The sequence below is a fragment of the Phyllostomus discolor genome, chromosome 9 (genome assembly GCF_004126475.2).
Source record: "Phyllostomus discolor isolate MPI-MPIP mPhyDis1 chromosome 9, mPhyDis1.pri.v3, whole genome shotgun sequence".
Classification (NCBI taxonomy): domain Eukaryota; kingdom Metazoa; phylum Chordata; class Mammalia; order Chiroptera; family Phyllostomidae; genus Phyllostomus; species Phyllostomus discolor.
In genome coordinates, this window is record NC_040911.2 from 3,194,348 (window position 1) to 3,209,310 (window position 14,963).

Genomic DNA, 14,963 nt, shown 5'->3' on the forward strand with positions numbered 1-14,963 from the left:
TGGTTTTCCCCTCCCGAGGCTCCAGAGACAGGACTCCCCCACCCCAGGCTTCTGACTTGCGTAACCGTGAGGTGAGAAATGGGCATTGTTTTAAGCCAGTACGTTTGCAATCGTGTGTCAATCAACAGTAGAAAACTAGGACGTTCATTTCATGTGATAGACAGTCCAAATGTCCATCTATGTATGTGACAAGTCAGTCCCTTGGAAAAATTATTTTTAAAACATCTGCAATGGCATGAAAAGGTGTATAAGAGTACACGTTTGCTATCAGCCCATTAATCCTGCCACTTTCTCTGCACGTAACACCTTGACTTGAAGCCTCCAGCCCTTTTCCAGAGAATGGGGGCGTGGCCCGGGGCAGCGGTGAGGGTCAGGTGGGTGTGTCTGTAGGAAAGTGCCCGGCCGGGAGGTGGGGCTCCCGTCTGTCTGTTCGCGGTGTGGCAGCACACGGACACTTCTGTAGGGAGTGCTTCCTGCCTTCGGAGGTGGTACGGCTTTAGAACAAAAGAAAAGGACATAAAATCATGTAACCTGCCAGGGGCTCCCCTCCCTCCTTGCCTCCCTCCCTCCAGTCCTTCCTGCCTTCTGAACATTCAATTGGTCCAAAGGGATCGCAAGATATTACCTGTCAAAAACACCTCAAACATACAAGGTTAGTTTTTGTTGGACACTTATCGCTGCCTTGATCATTTAACTCCAGTCACTGAAGGATTTTATGCATATGGGTGTGTAGATTAGGGGAATAGTTTGGATTTAAACTCAATTTTGTCAAGTATGGTTTTTTTTTAGACTAAAACAGTCATCTTGATTTAAATAATTTTGGCTGCTACGTGTATTTAGAATGTCTTAGGAAAGTTTGCAACGTTTTCACTGAACTTTTAAAGAAATTATTGATTGATTGATGTGAGAAAGAAACTGAAAGACAGATTTGTTGTTCTACTTAACTGTTCATTCATTGGTTGATTCTCATATGCGCCCTGACTAGGGATCAAACCCATCACCTTGGCCTATCAGGACAACACTCTCCCCCTGAGCTACCCAGCTAGGGCTCACTGAACTTTTGAGATCAAAATTATCTTCAGTAAAGCAGGGGTCTGCCAGGGGGCCTAGGCAGCAGATTGGAGGCAGTTCATTCCTTGTAATATTTGGTGGGATTCTTGGGCATCATTTATATTGATCTTTTGGATTTTGGCTTTTATAGCCTCTGTACTTTATGTCTGTTGCCAAAAATAGGCAGTGTACATTTGTTGTAAGAAGATAGAAGACAATTATTCTGAACTGTCAGTCTTTGAACTTGCAGAACTCCAAGTCCGAGGGTGGTCTGTTTATGCCGGGCTCTCATCTTTATTTACTGCGAGTCCTCCTTCGGGGAGTTGGCACACTCAACAATGAAACCAAATATAGTACCTTTAGCAGAACAGTGTGTCTGCACTAACAACTGTCGAAGATATGTGTCCACCAGACAGGAAAACAAAGCAAGTTCCGATGATAATCAGAGTACAGACCCCAAAGAGATACATTCTCCTCCTCATTGTGAGCCCAGTCACGTCCAGTTGCGCACAAGGAATAAATCGTGCAGCTGACCCAAGGCAGACATAATCATAGTATAAAATGTGCAATGATTTCTTGCACTCAAATAGGAACGGTTTAATCGTGATGTGGTTCATGCCCTGTGTCAGGAAGGAAGTGGGCTCTACCTATGGGACATAATTTTCTCATGAAGATGTTGCTCTTTTCTTAGTATGACTTTTTCTTGCCACAGTATGAATACACAATTTTAGCAGAAATATGGGGGGGGGTATCTAATGTGAGTAGTGTTAAATTGAAATTTGTGAATAGAATTTCTTATATTAAAAAGAGAGATGGAAATATACCTTACCCGATAATACTGGGTATTTTGACCGATAAGCAAGTCACATTGGAACAGAGAGTTTTAGAGGCAGGTATTGATTTTTTCAAAAAAAAAATATGAAGATGATAGAGGAGATGAAGAGGAGATGCACAGATCTATTTCTGGCCTCAAATCTGGCTGTCGTTTTTCAAGTAAAATGTCATTTCTTCTTATTACATAGCCCAGAGGCCATTTTGAGTTTAAAGTAGAGGGCAGGGGAAATTTTTCCATTTATTTTTGGGAAGAACAAAGCAAAACATTTATTTTGGGGTTATTTCCGATGGCTGAATATCAGTTTTTCACACTTTCTATTTTGGTGATTAGAATACTACTGCTAAAAAGGATGCTTAGCAGCAAGCTATACACACTTACGATAATTTTAAGCTTTGCTCCCATCTTGTCTCTTAGGCTAAGAGAGTGATGGATGCTATGGTGCCTGGAGTATCAGAAAGTTTTAATAAATCAAAGTCTTCAAAGCTGATAGGAGTCGAAGTCAAGAAATGAAGCAAGACTTGGGAATGTTCCCCAGGGCTGCTCTCCCCACGCTCCTCTGACCCCTTCCTTTGTCGTTTAAGATTGGGAATGAGGAATAGAAATGAGCAGATGTAGGAGATCGAACATATGTGTGTGTGAGGCTGTGTGTGCATTCACACATACATGTGTGAGTGTATATGTGAGTGTGAGCCTGTGTGCATTTAGACATTCATACATGTGTGTATATGGGTGTGAGACCATGTGCACTTACACATGCACAAATGCATGCAAATGTGCATATAAGTGTGAGCCTGTGTGCATTTAGACACATGTGTGTACAAGTGATCCTATATGCATTTACAAATGCACGCACATATGTGATTGTGAGTCTTGTGTGTGCGTTTACACATGCATACGTGTGTGAGTGTGTATATGAGTGTGTGGGCCCTGTGTGCATTACACACACATTTGTGAGTATGTGTGAGTCTTGTGTGCATTTACACACACACATGTGAGTGTGGATTGTATGAAAGGTTGTATACACACAGGTCAGCACAGACAAGGGTGAACTTTTTTTTTTTTTAGATTTATTTATTTTTAGAGAGGGAAGGGAGAGCGAGAGAGACAGAGACAGACAGACAGACATCAATGTGCGGTTGCTGGGGGCCATGGCCTGCAACCCAGGCATGTGCCCTGACTGGGAATCGAACCTGCGACACTTTGGTTCGCAGCCCATGCTCAATCCACTGAGCTACACCAGCCAGGGCTGAGGGTGAACTTTTCACAAATCTGAGTTGAAGAAGTGAAAAGAGAAGGTTTTGAGGAAAGCAAGAGGCAAGGAGAAAGCGTGTGGAGAGGAGATTCAGGATGGGCTGGGGGGCTGCAGGCAAAGCCCTCAGCTGGTGTTTAGATGATGCACCGATTTTTAAAGGAAAACAGGCTCAGGCATCACTTCTAGTTCCAGATTTTCCTGGTGAAGACTCTGTTCTTTGGCTTTGAGCTAATCTACCAATGACAGTTTTATTAACCACAGAGCACAGGAATTTCAACAATCAATATCTCAGAGATAAATCTGCCATTTTATTTTCATTTCGTTTTAATATTTTCTGGATAGAATTTAATAGATTGCTGGATTTAAAATGAAATGGAGAGAGGAAAATGATGACTAGAATAAGCATTAGCACCTTTAGCATTAAAATGACAATTATAAATCAAAAGCCTTTTATTGTACTTACACAATTGGAACACTTATAACCACATGACATGATGCTGAAAAGTGATGATCCATCACGATTAAACCTCTAACATCATAGCATACAGGTTGTGTGATTCTTTACTGAAGTTTTAAATAAAACTTCTTTGTGTTGAGTGTTGCGGCTGCCTTTCTTACTCTTGTGCTCCCTAACCTGATTCAGATATGCTCAAAATTCTTTTGGTTATCTCCTGCTAAAGCCCTTAGTTCTTAAGAATCGGGAATATAGAGATATGAACATCGTTTATATGCATTTATGGTTTAATCATCCTGATGGAGTGAAGAGTGAACCACTATTTCCCCAAAACATGGTGCATGCTGCCACCTCGTGGTAAGAGTGGGAACGTGTGAGAATTAAAAAAAAAAGAAAATCCTAGAGAAAGCAATGATCATGGAAACTGCCTGTGTGTTACTCTGGATTTTGAGTATTGCTCCCTTTGCGTTACTAGTAAACCTGGCTGCCATTTTATTGCAGGTAAACCTTAACTCCGAGTTTCTCCCACGTAACCTTAGGAACTAAGGGGGCTGGTTCTAAAGAGGCAATAGCTTTTGACCTCTGCGTCCTGAGTTTCTAAGTCGAATTCGTCCTGGGCAAAATGGTGGAGCGCGTGCTTCCAGCAGCAGTGAGAGAGCGGAGACACGAGGCTGCAGTGTGGCCTCCGAGAAGATCTCGGTTGGCGCTGTGTTTGGAAGGTCCCTTCTCCACCCGGATCACGCCAGTCAGGGTGCTCAGTGCTCGGGGGACACTCAGGTGTGCGGCGGGGCGGAGTTTAACTCTTCTCCGTGGTATTCGTCAGCGCAAACGGTCAGTGAACAGTCGCGACAAGCCTGAAAATGTGAAGCCATGCAACAGTTTTTAAAAATGCACATTTTATTTTATTTTATTTTTTTAAAAGATTTTATTTATTTTAGAGAGGGAAGAGAGGGAGAAAGAGAGAGAGAGAGAAACATCCATGTGCGGTTGCTGGGGGCCATGGCCTGCAACCCAGGCATGTACCCTGACTGGGAATTGAACCTGCGACACTTTTGGTTCACAGCCCACGCTCAATCCACTGAGCTGCACCAGCCAGGGCTTAAAATGCAAATTTTAAAACATCCTGCCTCTAGCCTCAGAGAACTTGTGAGGAAGATGGTGAGCATGTATTAAGTGTTGAATGCTTTGAAAAATTACAGAGGGTCGGAGGGGAAGATGCTTGTCTGTTAGACTGGAATATGTCAAAGCCGTGTTGGTGACAGAGGTCTGACAGGACTGGGTAGCCGAGTGCGGAAGGGGCGTTCGAGGACAGATGGGGGACAGGGACCGTGTGGGCGTGGAGCCTCCTGGAGGGTGCTGGCTGAGGGGCGTGGGCACCGACCTTTTGGATGGACCAATGAGAACTCGGCTTGCTTGGGAAGCCCGGACGCCTTGTTTTTTTTTTTTAGCGCAAGATAGAAATGAGACTCTCATAATCCATTGCCTATCTGGATTCATAGGAGGTAAACATTCAGGCAGAAGCAGGAACATTCAGAGTCCAGTAGATTTTCTTTCTGGTGTCTGTGAAATGAAACTGGCTTTTGTTCAAGGAGCGTGAGTCTTCGCACGTTTGTGTCTTAGCCTGGGCAAGATTTGCTCGTTTGTCGGTGTTACTGTTGTTTGCACAGCAGCTCGAAACAGATTAGCAAAGGTAGGGAGGAAACGGGGAATGGTGCCTGGGATGGCCCCAGTGGACCGGCACACCTGCGTGGTCCCTGGGGGTAAGGAGGTGGGTCAGGATGTCCCTTGTCGATGGTCCCAGCTCACCTGCCGCCTTCCCATCTGACCACCACCACTTAGGAACCGATGCAGGACACTGGCCGTTTGTGAGACATTGTCACAACTACAGAACAGCAGAGTCTGGAACGAAGTCACACTTGGAGAATTTGGAATTCAAATCTCAGTACCCTTACCAACACACGATTGTATTTCGCTCGGTTGCAAAACAAAAAGTCATTTTTATGTATTCATGTTTATAAACCAACCCATTCTGTTTAGTAGTAATTATAACAATGTGTCCAACTCATTCTGGAAGGCCAATAAGTATTTATGCTCTTTTAAAGGTGTTCTTTACTTGGTGGATAACTGTACTCTCAAAGCGACCACAACGTATTAGGTAATGTGTCTTGTAGATACTTTTACTAAGCGTTTCTCAGCCACCCTAATCGATCTGATGCAGCAAACTTGGGCACATTTTAACAACAACCATCCCCCACTAAACAGACTGCACGAGTTCTGCAGTAGTCAGGATGGCTGACTACAGAAATTCAAATGCAGTTTCTTAGGAACAGGCAGATTTGGGCGGTGATATCCTGGATCATGAAATTTTACATCGTAAAAGGCTAATGATCCGCTAGTCCAATAAAATGTTAAGCAGCAAACATTTCCAGACGACTATTGAACATTCTCTACTGTTTAATCCTTTTTTCTTTTTCAAAATGACTGTTACGTCTTTTTACTCTTTAACCAGGGACCTAAAGTCCAACCAGGTGAGAGGAAGAAGAAACTTCATTCTTCTGGGAAGGGCCAGGGGAGAGGGCCTGGGTTCACTTTGCTGGCCAGGTCTTTGCTTTGCTGTTTGATTTTTCAAGACTTGAGTGTTTGGGTTTTGTTTCTCTTTTAAGAACTCCTCTAAGGGTGCTAAACTATACTAATTTGCATTATGCAAGGTTTTTCCTGATCATTTTGATTTATGTAGTAAGTAGAACATGGGGTGTGTGCCCACCACCCTCCCCCTTCCCCGGTTTGCCTGCCCCGGGGTAATTGCCCTCGGCTGGGAGCCCCACTGAGGTCATGAACAGTGATGAACACAGCTTTCTATGCTGTGTGCATTATATACTTGGTTCCTCTCATAAAGTAAGCTAGAGAAAGGAAAATGTTTAAAAAATCATAAGGAAAATACATTTACCGTAGTTATTGAAAAAAGAGCATGCATATTTGGACCCATGCAGTTCAAAAGTCAGCGTACATTTAAACATGGTAACTTTCTAAAGTATCTGCAATATGTAGTGTGAAGGTGCAAAATTCACTATACCGTGACTCAAGTGTTTGGATAATGCTGATCATTAACAAAGCTTTGCTGACTGATTGCCCACTCTTAAGTTATGTGTTGTATCAGATAGGTGTTGTACCTAGTATTTCTAGAATGCCTCGTCTTGCAAGGGCCACAGAAACATTATTGAAAACGCTAAACCCCAAGATTGCATTGTACCAGGCCTGCAGGCGATCACAAAGGTCGAAACCAAAGTTAGCTCCAAAGCTCTGCCTCCACACTGGAATCCCTAATGTGGTACTGCCCGGGGAACGGCTTCTTCTAAGAATCCCGGTGCTCTGGCAACGAAACGAATGCGTTTCTCCGAGGGTTGGTGTCAGGTCTAACACTTTCTTTCCTACATTAAGCCTTTCACTACTCATCATGTTTATGCAGCCCAATTTCTCATGCTCATGTGCATCTTGTTGGAGTTGCACGCTGTGACCTGGGAATCGTGGACCAGAGTTACTGGCATGTGTGAAATCCGTGCCGTGTAGACTCATGTCACATGTATCTCCGCCTCTGCCACTGCCTCTACCTGTATATGTTGAAAGTCGATGGGGATAACCCACCTTTTTCTTAGGCTGATCAGGACAAGTTTTCTCCTGTTCTGAATTTGCATAAGCCCCTTTGTTTTGTTTTTTGTTGTTTTGTGTGTTTTTTTCCCAAATGCTTAAATAGTATTACAGGGTTTGGTCTAAGACCGAACTTTTTCATTAGTGTTTTTTTTTAAAGATTTTATTTATTTATTTTAAGAGAGAGAATGGAGGGAGAAAGAGAGAGAGAGAGAGAGAGAGAGAAAGACACATCAATGTGCGGTTGCTGGGGGTCATGGCCTGCAACCCAGGCAGGTACCCCTACTGGGAATCGAACCTGTGACACTTTGGTTCACAGCCCGCGCTCAATCCACTGAGCTATGCCAGCCAGGGCCCATTAGTGTTTTTAAACATATGCTTTTCAAAGTTATTTCAATATTTCAGTGATGCCCTTTGGCTCAATGCAGCTAAGGTCATACAGATAGAACGGGGAAACGTAATGTACGAGGTGGGCACTTCGGTTTTGCTAAAGGAGCGCACTGAGTTAGAAAAAAAAAGAAGAAGAACTGTATGCCAGCGGGCTTCATTTTCATTCACCATGGACATTCCTGCGCCCGTTTTATCAGCTGAGCAGCTCTAGGGGAATGCCAGCTCTGATCGCCACACGAGACATAATTCCCACCCCGGCGACACCTCTGAGCATGGAAGGCCGGGCCGTGGGACTCGAGCTGCCGGCCCATGGTCACCGCGACCTTTTGCACCCGGGCGCGCGGGCGGAGTGATTTGCGCTGAGCGCCGGTTGCAGCTCCCCTGTCTCCCTCTGCTTGCTTCCAGCCCCCTGCGAGGGCAGCACCTTCTTCTGCCACAGCAACATGTGCATCAACAGCTCCCTGGTCTGCAACGGCCTCCAGAACTGTGTGTATCCTTGGGACGAGAACCACTGCAAAGGTAAAGGCGAGTCCCCGACCCGGGCACGGTCCCCCTGCCCGGGGGCGGCCAGGACACTCCCGCCACTGTTACAGGTCTCAGACAGCCTCAGCCACAGAGAGCAGGGTGGCTTTCAGAGCTGTGGGTGCTGCAGGGTCAACCGGGAAGCCGTGTTCCCTGCCGCTTCGGGGGCTGTGGCCAGAACGTCCTCATGCATCTAGGCCCAGGGGACTCTCAGCAGCCCTCGCGAGTGCCCTTTTGTTCAGCTTCGGCAGGACCCGGCTTGCAGAGGGAAAGGTCAGGCGGGTCACACTCCTGTGCTCCAAGTCCGGTCTCATGTACTGAAACGGGTAGGAGCCGGCCCCAGCCCACAGCGGCCGGGCTCAGGTGGTCAGTGAGAAAGGCAGAACCCACGTCCACCTCTGGAAGGTGGGAGGTGGCGACGACCGGTTTCCTGTCCGAGGAACCACGTTGGAGTGGATGCTTGCCCAACTATTGTGTGAAAACTCGGGCCATTTCCAAGGCTCCAGCACTGCCCACTCCGGTCCCGTGCTGGGGCAGGGCCAGTGACCACCTGTCCTTCTGAGGAACAGGCCCTGGGCAGGGTGGTAACACCTGGGCTTCTCAGCTGGCCTCCCCAGATGGTCCTTGGCCCCTTGCCTCCGCCCCCACCTGCCGGCAGGGAGTGAACCGGGTCCCCACCTTCTCCACTCTTAGCACCTGGAGCAGAGCCCCCGAGCTCCAGGTGGCCCTGCTTGGGCGGAACATCCTCATGCAGGTGGGGGAGCCGTGCTGGCCGTGCCGCTGTCCGGGCTGTCCGGGGAGGTGCTGTCACTCCGGCTGGGAGCCGGAGGGAGAGGGTCCCTGTGCTGTCCCCCCAAGCCTCCCTGAGCAGGAGGGCTTTGTTTGAGGTGTCCTGGGCGCCGCGGGAGCTCAGAGCCCCAGGCTCCCGCTGACCTAAGGGAGCTGAGAGGTGTTTCGGAAGAAGCCAGCCTCCGTGTGCTGTGTGCCCTTAGGACAAGTGCTCAGGCTCCACACGGCTGGGGGCTTTAAACATGATTTTCACCAGTTAGGGTTGTTTCACTGGGGCAGTGGCCCACAGGCGCCTTCTTGCCACCATTCCAGAAGTGTCTGTCTTGGGGTTCAGTTACCTTTTGGGGTCAGATTATTGTTAATAGCTTGACTTCAGTTATCCATGTCAGAAATAAACTCACAAAGCTATGGATGCAGCCACGGGTCCAACGGTTGAGTGTGGAGGTTTTCTCAACCTTTGAGAAAAAACAAAAAACAAAAAACACAGTCTCTAAAATTAAGCCATCATTCTCAAATGTCACCCAGAAAGTCTCACAAGACCTTCCCCAAACACACATTTGCATTTAAAGCAGGGAAGCTGGGTGCTGGGAGGGCTGCCCCTGAGGCTGGGACACAGGGTCCTCGTGAAGGTTTACGTTACTTTAAATACTTTTTTCATGATTATTTTTTGATTTTAGGGAGAGAGAGAGAGGAAGAGAGAGTGAGAGGGAAACATCGATTTGCCGTTCCACTGATTTGTGCGTCCATTGGTTGACCCTTGTGTGTGCCCTGACGGGGGATTGAACCCTCGACCTTTGTGTATGGGGACCGCGCTCCAACCCGCTGAGCCACCCGGCCAGGGCCCGCTAAATCCGGCTAGTCTGTAAAACCCCCACACTCAGCCTGCTTCATCGTCAAGCGTCGGTGCCCGCTCTGACTCCCGAATTAATGCGCGGTGGGTGTGTCTTGTTTTCTGTGTCCTCCCCCCTCCCCCCGACCCCTAGAGAAGAGGACAGCCAGCCTGCTCGACCAGCTGACCAACACCAGTGGGACTGTCATTGGCGTGACTTCCTGCATTGTCATCATCCTCATTATCATTTCTGTCATTGTGCAGATCAAACAGCCTCGTAAAAAGTATGTGCACAGGAAGTCAGACTCTGACCAGACAGTTTTCCAGGAGGTGTTTGAGTCCCCTCATTACGAGCTGTGCGCTCTCAGAGGGGCAGGGGCCACGGCAGACTTTGCCGACGTGGCCGACGACTTCGACAACTACCACAAGCTGCGGAGGTCCTCGTCCAAGTGCGTCCACGACCACCACTGTGGGTCCCAGCTGTCCAGCGCCAAAGGCAGCCGCAGCAACCTCAGCACGAGAGACGCGTCCGTCCTGGCCGAGCTGCCCGCCCCGCCCGCCAAGCCCCTGGCCCCGCCCGCCAGCCGCAGGAACATCCTGGTCATGAAACACAGCTACTCCACGGACGCCGCGGACGCGTGCGACATCGACGAGATCGAGGAGGTGCCCACCACGAGCCACCGGCTGGCGCGCCACGAGAACGCCGTGCAGCGGTCAGTATCATAGGTTTCTCGGTGACAGCTACGACCCCGAGGACCCAAAGGCTGCCCGAGTGTTGAGTGGCTGTCTTCGTTTCTCTGTTTCTCTTGTGATTAAGGATTCACACCAGTGTCTCCACTTGTTCCTCTTTTTTTTCTTTTGCTTTCCACTGACAGCCATGTGCCCCCAAACCCCACATCTGTTCATGAATATATGTGTGAGAACATACAGGCCAAAGACACGTTACTTATGTCCACACATATATGACACTCATTGCTACAGTCATGGGTTGTGATGTGTCCTGCACACTCACATCGCTCCTTTGCCTCCGCGTGGCCACTGATGTTGCCCCGATTGATATTTATATTTTTTAGTATATGAAATGATATTTGGAAATCATTGCCTTACCAAGATGGGGAACCCATCTTGTTGAATAATTTTAATGTAGAAATAGCGTATTTTGCAATACAATGTATTATATTTTGGGTATGAAAAGGAAAACACTTTTTCCTACACATTACATAATACTTATATTACAAATTGTATAGGGTAGCATGGTATGCTAAAATACTCCAATATATATATTTAAATGTAGCTAAGTTTAGTAGAAACATTTCATTTTCCTTTTACTATAAAGACAGTATGATCGGTGTTGTATCACTAGCCCTAAAATTAATAAACCTTTGGGGGAAAGAAAATCTAAATTTAGGGAAAAAATTATTTTAAATCCCCAAATCCCATCTACATATGTTTTGTTTTGCATGTTTACCGGTGTTTGGTTTGATTTATAAATGTACATACTTCCTCAATCCACCATACATTTTCAAAACCGTAACTATTTTAGTTGGTTTAAAATTTTTGCATGCTGATGGCCAAGACCTACTCCCATAGTTTTATGAAATTTCGGGAATGCCTTTAAGTAGATATTGGTGTGCGTATGTATGTTCCGTGCAAACAGTACTTTGGTGAATGAAATAGACATCACGTTCCAGGTTCTGCCTCATTGGGTCTCTAAGCAAACATGAATCTGAATACAACACAACTAGGGTCTAGAAAGAAAGCGCAAGGTAAGCGGGTGCCCTGGGCCCCTTCTCCCACTTCGTGTACTCTGTTGTCATGTTGTGTTTTGTCGCAGCTGTTCCGTAGTGTCTTAGGGAATGGGCTACTTGTTCATTGTTTCTCTCGTAGAAACAGAACGGGTTCAATGCTGATGGAAGGATGGTTCTTAGTACACGTATCTCTAAAACGAGTATCAGTATGCTCACCATCAAGCATTGGGCCGCAATGCTATGGGAAGGGTGTTCGATTAAGATCCATGTTACATGTTCTGGGGTTATGATGCAAAAATTCATGACCTCCTCTGAGAAATGCCAGAAGAAACCCAAGGTTTTCATAATTAAAGATTTGAAGATTGCCTCGATATCACCAAAATCAATCTATAAAACTGATAACAATTTTATCCATTTAATTTGGCTATATTTGATCCCAAACTTGTACACTAAGAACTTCGTGGTACTTACACGATTTGCGCACTTGTGTTTTTGCATGAATATATAGCTTATTTCATCAAAATTCAATGCAGCATGTGACGTTGAATGCTTGATGATGTAAAGCGTTTCGTCAGTACCAGCCGTCTCTGTGTGCATCTGATTGGTCGTTGAGGATCGCGGTGCTTTGCTGTTGGCACTTCATGGTCCACATCCGTATTAGACTAATTTGCCTCCGATGGAATTGACAGCTAATCTCTTACGAACTCCTCAGACCTATCAGCTATTTCTGAATTCGGTGAATACCTTTCCACGCTCTAGATTGCCTTGATAAGTGGGTGAATCTGTGTGCGTTTTTCACTGGGAGAAAATTGTTTTAACTGTGTTTTATTTTCAGAGAAGAACTGTTTATACAAACATGGGGACTGTGCAAAGGAAATTCTGTAGTGAATTGTGAAAAGTGGACGTATTTCTCAATCCATTCCACTGCCTTTATCCAAACTTAAGAATTCCAGACATTTGTTATTCCTTCAGCAAGACGCCCCCGCGCTGCACAGTGACGTGCTCGTTTCGTAACTGGGTTGCCGGCCACCAAGTGCTCCTTAGTACTTAAACACATTTTGAGATGTACCGGAAACTTGAAGAAGCAGCTAGCTCCCGAGTCAGACCTCCCCGGCTCTCTCTTTCCTCTCCTTCCCGCTCCGTTTGCGTGTCGCTGCGCGTCTCTGTGCGATGACTGTGCCTTGTGTGACTTGTGAACGAGCCCGCCCGGGGACGAACTCTGTGTTACCTGTGCGTTGTTTCCGTTGTGTAGACGGCCGGGGCACCGTGCGTTCCTGCGGGACTTGGAACACGCTCCCGGGACAGTGGAAATGCGGACCGTGGCCGCGCCCGCCGGAGGCGTTGCGGACTGCCCGGAGCATCTGTTGTGTTACGGTTCGATGCAGCCAAAAGTCACGAGGACAATTACTAGATGGCAATAAGAAAAATCTCATGTTTTGGTCTTTTTTTTTTCCTGTACCCCCAAATTCCTTTTTTTAAAAAAAAATATCACAGGAAAATACCCAGTTTCAGAAATCGTTTTTGAAACCGGGCATTTTACCATTGGCACCCTTCGGTTACGATGTGTTTTGATTAAGCACTTAGCAATACGACGGAGTCGGCAGTTACAGAAAACACCCTGCATGTCAGCTCTGGATATTTCGGTTGGAAAGACACCCTCTCTCTCCCGGGCACATTGTACAAAGCATGCATTCTCCAATACTGCTGTCTCTTCCATTTCTTTGTGCCATCTGCTTGCTACCTGTCACTTTTTTATATACAGAAGATATATAAAAATGTATAATAATTTCCTACCTGGAGTTAAGAGAAATGTTTTCTTTTATCAGAGTGATGAAAAACGGACGTACCCACTTTCTATCGACTCCCCCCACATCGCAGGCTGCCGGGTGCCCGTCCCCGTGGGGGCTTGTGCCTCCTGCGTTCTGCAGGCGCGAGTTCCTTTTAGAAGAGGGAAGTCTTTTTTAAATGCTTTAAAAAACTTCAGGCCATTTTATGACCCAAATTATACCATTCTGAGTTGTTTTTATACTGAGGCACACATATGATGGGATGTGTTTAAATATAAATAAAATAAAATCATATCATACACGCAATTGCTGTTGGGTCATATGCATACTCGATCAGGTTTGAATTAGTGATTGGGCGCTTTTGAAATATGGAACATGCATCCTTAGACGGTAAGTTCTAACGGCCGGAATTGCTCTAAATGTGCTTACGAACATGTCCCAAACCCCCGAGTCCTACAGAATTCTGTCCCGCAGACAACGAGGCAGACGGTCCTGTCACAGGCCAGACCCGGCACCTCCAGCAGACCACACCCACCGGACGAGCCCTCTGCATATGCCCCTGTTAGGAATTCAATTTTATATATGCCGCAAAGGCAAATAGATGGAAAAGAAAAGAAAACGTTAGTGACAGAAAAGTTTAAAAATTATCCTGACAATTCTGAATAGTCCATATTGAAAAAGTATGGATCTCCAGAAATAGTCACTCTTATGGATTTGATAAGCTGATAAATTGAAAAAAAATTAAACGTAATAATAAAGATATTTTTTATTTTGCTACATATTTTTATGCACGTTGCTTATGTTAAAATTTAGACTTTTTCATTGACTTGAGTGATTTATTTATTATCAGGACTATTTTTATGCCCTTTAGTTCAAACTATATGCCTGCAGAGATTATTTTTTGAAGTGATTAGCCATATTTTGCATTGCTTTATTTAGAAATTTTCATAGGGCCCTTTACATTTGGGATGAAAAATCCCAGGAAAGCATGATACACATGCTAAGACCCTTGACAACAGCAAAAAGGCGGGAAAATGCATTAGGTGAACCCTCACCCTGACACTCACCCGTCTGGGAGCGGCCCCAGGCCCTCCGGGTCTCCCCAAATGCACCGGCTCCTTCTGCTCTGCTGGTTGGACACTGAAGGATGTTTCCACCAGAAAGCCACCGTTGGAGACCTGACACAGACAGACAGACAAACACCCAGCACACTGCCTAGAATGGCAAAGGCGGGCTGCTTGCATGTACTGAATACACAACAACTCCTTGGGGATGCAGAGCTATTTCAAACAATGAACAGGCCCCTTGAGTGATGAGACTCAAAACTATTTGCCACGGAGCATCGGCCAATCAGAAAAGACAGCAGGGCAGCGCTGAGACAGGCCCCTGGAGATGGTCCGCTGGCCCTGGCGTGGCTCTAGACGCTGGACCTTGGGAAGGGGCGATGGGGGATGGTTCTGATAGGAGGCTTTGTGAAAGCCATTGCTGAAATCTATCCGTGTATTAGAGATTCCTGCTTACCGACTCTCTGAGACCTTACCACCTGGGTGTCAGCCTCTCGTTTACATTCAGTTGGGCGGACGCAGGTAGGTAAGGAAGGAGATCTTTCAAGCCTTTTGAGATGTTTCTACCTGTTTCAAATCATGTTATTTTAAGAAATAA

The 14,963-nt window shown here is 46.2% G+C and overlaps 1 protein-coding gene across 4 annotated transcripts in view; it reads left to right on the forward strand.

Moving 5' to 3' along the window:
* Positions 1 to 13,588, forward strand: part of NETO1 (neuropilin and tolloid like 1) — a 75,485-nt gene extending 61,897 nt beyond the window's left edge. For 2 of the 4 annotated variants that reach the window (XM_036010146.1, XM_036010147.1), the window contains 3 exons: positions 8,032 to 8,145; positions 9,921 to 10,479; positions 11,458 to 13,588. In XM_036010146.1, the coding sequence (XP_035866039.1) occupies positions 8,032 to 8,145; positions 9,921 to 10,479; positions 11,458 to 11,518 (734 nt within the window). In that variant the 3' untranslated portion in view covers positions 11,519 to 13,588. Of the gene's footprint in view, positions 1 to 8,031; positions 8,146 to 9,920; positions 10,480 to 11,457 lie in introns of those variants that run through there. The other 2 variants (XM_036010148.1, XM_036010149.1) reach the window with 2 other exon arrangements.
* Positions 13,589 to 14,963: the final 1,375 nt, after the last annotated feature.